This window comes from Trichoplusia ni, chromosome 1 (genome assembly GCF_003590095.1).
Source record: "Trichoplusia ni isolate ovarian cell line Hi5 chromosome 1, tn1, whole genome shotgun sequence".
NCBI classification, from domain to species: Eukaryota; Metazoa; Arthropoda; class Insecta; order Lepidoptera; family Noctuidae; genus Trichoplusia; species Trichoplusia ni.
This window is the reverse complement of record NC_039478.1, coordinates 4,764,413-4,775,220: the sequence shown is the minus strand read 5'-3', so window position 1 is coordinate 4,775,220 and position 10,808 is coordinate 4,764,413. Positions and strand designations below refer to the sequence as shown.

Below are 10,808 nucleotides of genomic sequence, written 5' to 3'. Positions count from 1 at the left end.
ATGTTTCAAAAATTGTGTTACGAAAGTTTCAAAACGATATATTAGTCTTTGGTCAAACATAATATATATTATTTTATTTTTTAACCTGAATTGATTCAGAAATTATAAATTTAAAACTATTTGATGCCAGAATAAAGAAAAAGAAATTAGTAGGTATCAACCTTTGTTTGATATTCTTATTCCGTCTTATTACGACGATTATTTTTATTATTTGCTTTCGTAGCGGCAACCGAAATACATGAAGTGAAATTCTATTCATGTAGCTGCCTAGCGCATTGCAGTCATGATGAAATCTTTGAACTCAAAGATAAAGGAGCATTGTAGGTTTTGGCAACGCCGATCATGAAAAAACTACTAAGAAGAAGCCAAGTGTGCCATTTGTGTGACACTATTATGGATATTAGTTTTACACTCAAGAGAATATTACATTTAATTTCTTTACTAAATGACTTACAAATATAACTTTATTTTTTTATACTGGCCTAGAACTCATAAAAAATAGCATCCAAAACAAACACCTATTTAGGTGATACAGTGCCACAAGCAGACACACACAGATGTCAAACTATAAACACTCCTCTTTTTACACCGGGTCTTAAAAATAATGAGAAAATTTATATATATACTTTAACTTTAACTAATATATGAAGCTGAAGGGTTTGTTTGTTTGAACGCGCTAATCTCAGGAACTACTGGTCCAATTTGAAAAATTCTTTTTGTTTTGAATAGACCATTCATCGAGGAAGGCTTTAGGGTATAAACCATCACGCTGCGACTAATAGGAGCGAAGATACAAAGGAAAATGTGAAAAAAGCAGGGCAGATAAAAATCATAACTTATATCTTCTGCCCACGGGGACGAAGTCGCGGGTAACAGCTAGTTAAAAATATAAATAAAAGGGTTACGTATAGAAATTACTCTACAAAATCATTTTCACGACCAAAGAGGTTAGTATCGTGTACAAAATAGCAGCATCTACAATCGTTATTGTTAATTTTACTTTGTGTACATCTAAAAGGGTCGCTCTATATAAATTGTTGAGTTAATGTACTGCATTAGTTGTTAATGGTCGTTGCTCCACACTTTCGTATTCAGGAGCTCTGTAATCGGTCATTTACGCCCTGTTACCATTTTCCTACATGACTTGCTTTGACTCATATAATAGATAGGATTAATAATACAGGCTGGCTATTAGCTGTGAATTCGTCTGTGAGTGTTTTTTTTTCAGTTTTCAGGTATTGTATAATGGTAGTGGGTTTTGTTGTTTGAGTGCTGTTGATGATTAAATACCTCTTTTTCAGTTCTTATGATACATGATCTTGAAATTTGTCCGTGGTTTTCCTTAAATTTTCTTTAGTTTTCTTATTCCTAGTTAGAGCATTCTCTTCTGAAAGATGATTGTCTAAGTGTAATTATTTACTTTAGAATTTGTGTATCCTAAACATTTATCTATGTTTGTATGATGTATGAAAAGAGACCTTTGGAAGCCCTTTTTTAGATTTGAGTGTATTTTTTTTACTTCAGGGTGGTATTTTCTCATTTGTTTAATAATTCCCTTCGTCACACTCTGTTTCAGGTTAAATCATAAGATATAACCAGTTGAAATCTTACGAGTACTTAAATGGCCTCTTGCTGGGTTAAATATTTGCCTATTATCTACATGACCGCATCGCTGATCAAAAGCTTTTGAAGTAAATCTGTCGGCCAAGTTTAAGTTAACACACTAAGAGAGTTCACTACTTACAAGTATTAAATATTCATCCTATTCATTACATTAATTGAATTTAAAGAGAAGCTCGTGGCTAAGCTATAACCACAAAAGTGCATCGATCACAGGTTAAACTACGTTTGACGCGGTTGGTCTGTAGATGGGTGATCATCTTTGTCATAAGGAGTTCCTCCGTGTTCCGGAACGCACGTTAAATTGTGGGTCCCGGCTATTATTCCTACATCTTTAACAGTGATTACAGGTAATCAGAACCTTGAAATGTCTGACAGCCAGTTTAACCAAGGGGTATCGTGTTGCCTAAGTAACTGGGTTGGGGGAGGTCAGATAGGCAGTCGTTCCATGTAAAACACTGGTACTTAGCTGAATCCGGTTAGACTGGAAGCCGACCCCAACATAGCTAGGGAAAGGCTAGGCCAATGATGATTCATTATTATACATTAATTTTAGACCGGACCAATAAGCTGAGCCTTGGAGCCGTCATTTAAGAGGTTATGTTTGCGCAAGGAGTGAAGCAGTTACATCTAATTGACACCTGATAAAACAAAAGCGTAGCAATAAATTCACGCGTTGTAAAATCGTCGTTGCAAAATCTAGTTCTTTTTTATGCTTTTGACATTTCAAATGACTTGAAAAGAGTATTAAATTATGTGTATTTATTACCTCAGAACCTCGGACTAGGTTAACCGATTTTGATAATTATTTTTTTTAATTTGACGTCAAATAGCGGTCATTTTGTCTCGTAAAGGGTCAGGTCAGGTTTAGTAGTTTTTATATGAAGTCGATTGCACGTTTTGTGTTTTTAAAATAATATTATTTTTAAATTAAATATCAATACGTTATGATACTGATAACACATTCGAAATCCTATAACTAAAAGTAGCCTTCTATATATGTTCCTTTTTATATCTTTACCACAAATACCTTAGTATGAAGCAAAAAATATATGTGTAGCCTTTACCGATATTGAAAGCCTTGACCTTTAAAACACGATCCCAGGCTTTCAAAAATAAAAGCAAACGTACGGAAGGACATTACAATCCCTGAATCTTAAAGTTTAAGTGCGGTTACTGAAAGGCTTAACGACATCCGCAAAAGAGGAAACCTCGGATTTATAACAGGAGTTATATAAATTCCACCTCAAAATGTTGTATCTAGATAAATTATATATGTTGTTTGTTATGTATGTTTGTTATATTGTCACATTAAAAAAATAATTCTAGAGTCAAGAGACTTTTGCAGATAAAGTCACGTGCATTTCTCAATTGTTGATTTCATTTAAAAATAACGATAAGGTAAAATATAAAAAAAAATCGACAAAAGCGTTTTATGAGCTACAATGCCACAGACAAACACACAGCCCTCCTTTTGCATCTAGGGTTTCTTACGATACACACCTTAAACATGTAATTATGATCATAATACCTGCAATTGTGATTGAAGCATTATTAATGCTTACCTAAAGTTCATCACCCACGCAGAATCGATATGCGTGAACTATTGACATTTGGTTCGCTTTTCAGCGTTCCTGTACATATTTAAGGTTTCATGCTAATACAACCTTTGAATTGAGTGAATGCTAGATTGCTAGGTGAGCTCTTCTTGCAAAGGAAGCTTGATTTAGCCCGCGCTTAATTTAGTAACAATGTTTTGAATTCGGTCGTTTTGAGGTGGTTGCGTTTTATTTTTATGATTTTGATGTAGAAATCATTAAAAATAGGATACGCTCGGCGAAAGGGAAATGGTTTATACAAATATTGGCCGACTGGGACTACGTAAAAATACTCTATAGCAACAAAAGTGCAAAAAAGTGACATACAAAATGTTTGTCCATGCCAACCATTGGCTCTCCGATTATTATATAGGTATGGAAGTAGAAGACATGTTGCGCCGATCCCAAATAAAATAATTGGAATAAGAGCAGGGGAATGATGATGATAAAATACAGCTTGGTGTCAGACCGACAAACAGACTAAGCCCTATTACTAAGGGGCGAATGTTATTTACCCATTGACGAAACACACAATATCAACATCACTCAAAATTATATCAGTGTTTTTGTTACACATAATGTCTCTATTAATATAATTAAGTACAACACAAGTCGGCTTGGAAACCACAGTACCGGACCAAAACCCTAACTACAAACCAGCCCTTTCATTTACTTAGAAGGCGGAGGGTAATAACATAAACTGTGCCACAAAGAGCCTAATTTACGACATGCTTTAAGAGATTCATGCAAGACTCATATCATTATTTATTACTGACATAATTATTTCGTTGATATACGATAATTCCCGGCAGTTGAAGTCATACGAGTGGTCTGTGATATTGATAAAGCCTTTAAAACAAAGAAAGGATCTTCGTACCTTTTTAATATATTGCGGAGAGCGGTTTAGGATTTTTGGAAAATGGTGATGTCTGGTGACAAACTGGGCATCTGGTATCTACTTACAAGGGACTTAAGTAACTTAAAGGGAGTTAACTGACTAATTAAGCAACACTTATCGTTTTCTATTTGTATTCCAATACAATGCAACATTATTTATACCAAAGGGTTGACGAAGAAGATGTAAATCAAAGGGTTTCATACTAATAATATAAGGTAGGTCAAATTAAGAATTGACTAAAACATTACCAATGGTAGTGCCACTGAGATGCCACGATAAGTATGCAGTCCACTATGTACCTTGGATATTTCGGATTCTTTTCAAATATCTCTTACATCGTATCACTTGCAGTTGTAATACCTTATTCCGTCGCTACGGATATGAACTTACTTCAATGCAGGACACTCGACTAGTCTTTTTGAGGATGCAATTTTGCAAATTGTGCTCTCGCCGTGTCGAATACAGAGCAACTTTGAGAAGGTTTTTGATGGAGTAACCTTTTAAGTTATCAGACCTTGTTGTGAGTACATGTGAAAAGGTCATGATAAAAAGGTCGATAGCTTCATGAAGGCATAACACTATGAAATCTTGTTTTGAAAACGTGAATAAAGTCTTCATTTCAAAGCATGACTTGGTAACGATAGTAGGTATAATATTTTACACATATTAACACGACTCTACTAAGAAATTCCCTTCACTAATCTGATAACATCGTCGAACCATCTCTATGTCGTTAATAAGAAGCTCTTGAAGCGGAACTTGTCCTGCTGTGAAAGTGAAATGGAGCTAGAATTTCTGTAAAGCATTGTCTCCCTCTAACAACAGTTTTGCTTTAAGATATCGTGGTACCTTTACTGATCCTTCATTTTAAATTCACGTCGTGTTGTGAATGTACGCCGTACCAATAAGTTTTGGTAAGTGATTTCGAATAAGGACCAAACCGTGGAACCCGGATCGGGTTTACTTAGGATCTGCATCCAACATACTTCGGCGTTGATATTTAAAGGTACGTTGAATAGAACCCCGCTGTATTGAATCAAAATAAGGCTATTCCAGTAAATCTACTCCAATTTGCATCACAAACGATTAAGCACAAAGCCAAAGGGTGTTTGACTTTCATTCAGTTACGAAGATTTATTTATGTTTCTATGTGTATTTAAGATTGACAGAAAATTGAAATGCCAGATGAAATTGGTTTGGTAATTTAAAACTAGCATCAATTTGGATTACGATTTCATGAAATCAAATATTTGATATGAAGAGAAGTTTTCATTATTAAAATTTTGATTTTGATGTAGTAGCTGTTGTTTATTATCGTTTTAAATTGTGTTGATTCTTCGACTCGTCCTAACGCCCAGGGTCCATGTAGGTCGAGCTGATAAATTAAAAAAAAAACATCTTTTAACCTGTTAATTGGAACTTTTTAGTTTAAAGTTTTAAAAACGAGAGTTAATTTTTAAGCAATAATTTGAACAAGTATCTACATATATAGAGAGAAATATCTACATGTAATAAAATATGCTCGTAAAGTAATTGAAAACGGAAAAAGTGTCACCTATCAAAACCAAATCCAAAATTGGATAGACAAGTGACTACAGAAAATTCCGTGTTAGCGAAGCAAGATCCATTTACGAAACCCAATTCTGAACATTTCAACTCAAATAAATATGAAATTACCGGTAATCTCCGAAGTGCGTGACAACCTGTTGTGCAAAGCTCCGTCGCTTTCGATCGTTAAGATCTACCACCAAGTACATAGACCTCTAATGTTCTACCATTCTCGAAGATAGGCGGATCATCTTTTTCTGGTCAATATAAATTAGCAATTAAATTTATGGTACGCGTGTTAAGCAGTAAACTGAATAGGAAGCGACTAAATGTACGTTTTGTTCATTTTTGGAACGAATTCTTTGGAAGGATGTTATTAGTTAAATGGTAGGCGAATTTATATAATACATATCATGGGACAACTCAAACACGGTTATCTAATCCCAAGCTAAGCAGAGCTTGTGTAACCAGACAACTGATAAACTTACTTATATATTTCTAAATACATACATATTATAGATTAATTACACCCAGACACCAGAACAAATGATCATGCTCATCACACAAGATTTGTCCTGTGCGGGAATCTAGCCCACGACCTCCGGTATAGCAGTCAGGTTCACTAACCACTAGACCTACAGGCCCGTAAATTAAAATGTTAGGGACCTTTATACTTGTGGAAATGGCTCAAGCTGGACTTTTCCTAGCATCATCAAGACTAAATCATTAAACAGTATACTATATTTTTATAATGATTATTGCAGTGTTTATGATCGATTCTTTCTCGAAAAAAAACCACTCGTAGACTTCAACAATATATCTTAATCTTTCTATGGTAAAAACTAGGTATATCTATTAAATCTCAGCTTTAAATCTAAACCATCCAAATTAGAAAATAATTTCCCGAAAATTTTAAACCAGCCCACAGTAATACCCATTTCATTTTACAATCTACATAAAAAGCCAAAAAAATCTTGCCTAACATAATTCAAAAGGAAATTAGACCAGGTGTATCCATACCTTCCTAGCTCTGCCTTCAGACAATATAAGTTCTAAGTGGGGCCTCTACAGTTTTTTTGTCATTACTCAAGTGGACTGCCGTAGTTTCAGTCATGGCGTTTTTATTTGTGACTTCGTTCTATCTGCTTTTACTTCTCTTTCATTCACATTGCCATTCTATAGAGAGACCTGAAGGTTAGTTAGACTTTTGTTTCATTAGCTGCATTAACTTGCTTGTTTTTTATACCTCGTATTGTTGGATTTAGCGTTTTCAGTGCTTCTGTGTTCTCGTCCGTTTTCATATTTTACATCATAGCTATTGATATGAAACTGGAGTACTTACTTTCGCCTAATCGAGTTAAATTTTAAATATATATTTTTAAATAACAACGCTCAGAACTTGTTTAATTATTTACTGTTACTTAGGACAAGCTTTCATGGATCACACGATCTCTTGTCCTACGCGGGTATCGAATCAGAACAAGTCGCGCTCAGTCAGTTTATCGTGCTTGACTTTAATCACTGAGCTATGCATGCAATTAATTGCCTGTATTATAATTTATTAAATAGTCAAGTGACATCTATCTATTAGTTCAATCACAAAAATTTTAAACCCTTACCAAGTTTGTCCCAATTTATCCCGTTTTTCTTTAGATTAAAAATGTACTGATATGTGTGCATCGCTTAGTAAAAGTGCTTCTGGTAAATCTTTAAGTTTATCGAGAAGACAAAGATGAGACTGAGAGTATTTATTTTGACTTAATTATAGTAGCTAAAGTAAATAACATACATTTTGATTGGACCCAAGCAAAGTTGTCTGAAATTTTAGCGTCTTGGCCATTGCCAACTTCGTTAAATAATCTAAAGACATTTAACAGATTAATGAAGGGTTTGTTATCTTTCGATCAATTTCTAATGTCCTAACTATACAATGACATAATCCAATTTATTGATTGTATAAGGGAATAAGGGGCATCGATCTATTTCGGTTATAGGGTTTTTTAAACATTGCCAGCAATGTTGAGTATTTTGGCATTCGAAAAAAAGTGAAGCTTTAAGCTGCAAATGTAGTGGTTTCTTAGGTTTACGCGAATGTTACTTTACTGCAAATGTAATTAATATATTAATAATCTTCGAGAACTCCTAATAACTAGTTCAAAAAAAGTAAAAGTTTTAATGGAGTTGTTTATTTTTCAGGTACCTTAAGTTGGAATTACTATCCTGTGACTTTAATTGAAAACCTTGGTATGTATAAAATTCTTGCATATCTCAATCCATCAATGAAAACTGATCCACCGCCCGCAAAACCAAGGGACCCTTACAAATAATTTGTAAACGTAACAATACTCATTATTTATAGAACAGAAACAGAATAGATCATATGTGAAAATTTCAATTGTCTAGCTTTATATTTAAAGCATTATCTCTTCTTTCTAGGAACAAAAACAGGCGTTTCTACTTTCAGCGAAGTATGCAAGAAACTAAATCAAGCTCGCAGTCAAAAGGTTTGTACTCAATGCTCTCCGCGATTCATTCATGTACCTACAAATATTTGAAGCAAACTAGAACAAATTTCATAAAAAAATCTAACCGAAACTTCAAATAAACAGAGGAATAACTAGGTCCTGTAGAAACCGGGACTGGCTACACAAGAAAAAAATCCTTTAGTGTGGAAGTCGTTTAAAAAAATAAAACGGTCCTTGTTGTGTCATCGTCACAAATAATGATGTAACTCGTTTCGATACATAATTATCTAGAAGTGATGACGATGCACGATTTTTTATGTTCTCCGTACCAAGAAGAGACGGGGTTCGGGTCTTTGATAGATTGTTAAGGTGACAAATTGCGCCTGTCTATTTAACACGACGTAAAAGCTCACAAAAGCGTGTCAAGTAACATACCAAAAATAGAACCCGACAAGTGCGAGTAGCACTCGAGCCATTGTGGGTTCCGTATAAATAGGTTTTACTAGATGAACAAATCGGTTGGTGAATAATAAGTTTGAGAATTGATATATCACTACACTACTTTAGATCGTTTGGTTAAAGTTTCATCAGATATCCATAATGTGTAAAAATTACTTTAGTCTTCCTACACGGTTCATGTAATACAGCCTGGCCACATACGGATGGGCAGACAACGGTTCCGTTTCTATCCTTTAAGAAGGTATCTTTTGATAAGGAACCTTAAAAAACCCTTGGAAACCGGAACTTTGAAAGCTTTTTCCAACAGCTGTTTGTTACAGGCCTTAAAGTTAATTGACACTATGAAACCTGATCCTTAAAATTTAGTACAGTAACAGCCCATATTGTTTAGCCAGATGACAAACCGCAGATGAGAACATGACCGCTGTCTGATTTAACATTTTCTATACTGTCTCTTAAATTACCTTCTTTACAGATAATATGCCTACTATGCAAAGGCTTCGACCCTTCTTGCTTCGTACCACCAACATCTACAACGTCTACAGCATACACTATTACTATACCTACTACGACTCCTGTTTCGCCGTCTACGACTCCAGTGGCTACGACGTCCTCTACTGCTGCTACGCCACCAGCTGAAGAATAATACAATATGGAATCTTGAACACTGTATTTGGTAATAATGGAAATAATTCACAAAGTAATTTGCTGCAAAGTATGTGTGTTTATAATTTTATTAAACCATATTTTTTTCTGTCTCGTGGTTTCTCTTAATGTGTCTTTATTTACTACTAGTACTAATATAATTTCCTATCAGCTCTATCCTATTAGAAAAATATTTTGGAATTGTGCTTCTAGAGATATTTCAAAAGGGCCAGCAAAAGACCTTTAAATCTTTCCGTCAATTTTTTATTGAATCCTAAAGAATAGTATGACAGTTGTTGAAACTTAATGCTTGTTTTATAGAAAAACATTAGCGACCCGTCATGTTAAAACGGCGTTTAAAAAATATGTAATACAATATTTCATGTTGATACTTATTATTTTACAACTTGTTTCATCGTAGAAGCTCTTATAATAAGCCTCTTACATAAGCTCTCACGAAACAAAAATGTTTTTGTAACTTTGAACATTTTTTCCACTGTTCAAACTTTGAACAAGACAGGGTCTTGCAAAGTGTATTTCACTGTTTCATAAATGTACTTAAATTGTTTTGACAGCTCATAACAATTGCAAGTTCTAAAAGTATCATGGCATCATTCAACTTCTATATAATATTTTCATACTTGGGGGAGGCCTATGGCTAGCAGTGGACCGCAATAAACTCTGTTGACTGATTGTCTATTTTGAACTTTACAAGTATAGATAAAATACTAACTGCAATAAATTGGTTCAGTAATAAAAAAAGTAAATTCAGGACTGTCCATTTGACGACTGTACTGAACTCGTTTTGTATAAAAAAATAGGGACAGAGTGAGAAATATTGAGAATATGGGAAGTTATAAGAAATTTACCACAGTGTAACATGGATATGGCTATGAATTAAATTCATTAATTTGGCAAAAGGAAGTGGGTGTTCTTGTCGCGATACCATTTTCACTACTGACTACTAACAACGATATTAGAGACTTCCAGATTTTTTGCCCAGGCAAAAAAATACATCAAAATGTTAAAGAGAATATATCTATTTCCATTAAAGTAAATAAAATTTGCGGACCTCCGTCGGTGTTTTCACGAACTTTCCTCAAAGATTTTTCCCTAAGAGTAGCCCTTAATTGTTTTTTTATTGAAGTTTGAAGATCCCTTGTTAGAAACCGTTTAACATACCAAAATGACTACGAAATTCGTTATTGCGGTATGGGAATAAGTAAAATAAAGTAAAATATCAATTTGGGTACTTTTAATTTACTTCTTGAAGATTAAATATAACGCGAGTTATTAAAATTATTCATTTTTTGTAAAAGTAGTTGAAAAGTGTCAAATCGTTGGTGTTCAAATCGAAACCGCTGAGCTACTTCAAAATATGATGTAAATCTATAAAATGAAGACATTGAAAATGAAATAAAAATTTACATATTTTTAAATTACAAAAAAAAAAATACTTCACTCTTCTCTTTCCATGTCTTGTAGGAGGTATGACAAATATAGGGTGTTTCAAAGTATTGATAGCATTTAGCTAAACCGATTTCCTATATAAGTTGATGTTTTTGAAAAGGGACG

At 34.0% G+C, this 10,808-nt stretch overlaps 1 protein-coding gene across 1 annotated transcript; it reads left to right on the top strand.

Moving 5' to 3' along the window:
* Window positions 1–6,178: 6,178 nt before the first annotated feature.
* LOC113494332 lies at window positions 6,179–9,387 on the top strand. Its single transcript, XM_026872671.1, has 4 exons — window positions 6,179–6,858; window positions 7,861–7,908; window positions 8,101–8,168; window positions 9,064–9,387. The coding sequence occupies exons 1-4, from the start codon at window positions 6,777–6,779 to the stop codon at window positions 9,232–9,234; spliced, it is 369 nt and encodes a 122-aa protein (XP_026728472.1). The 5' UTR covers window positions 6,179–6,776; the 3' UTR covers window positions 9,235–9,387.
* Window positions 9,388–10,808: the final 1,421 nt, after the last annotated feature.

Bases quoted from the DNA above. Each gene is read 5' to 3' on its own strand.
- LOC113494332 (XM_026872671.1), top strand. From the start codon at position 6,777: ATGGCGTTTTTATTTGTGACTTCGTTCTATCTGCTTTTACTTCTCTTT. The intron at 7,909-8,100 runs GTATGTATAAAA...TCTTCTTTCTAG, and splicing joins GACTTTAATTGAAAACCTTG to GAACAAAAACAGGCGTTTCT. The intron at 8,169-9,063 runs GTTTGTACTCAA...CCTTCTTTACAG, and splicing joins ATCAAGCTCGCAGTCAAAAG to ATAATATGCCTACTATGCAA.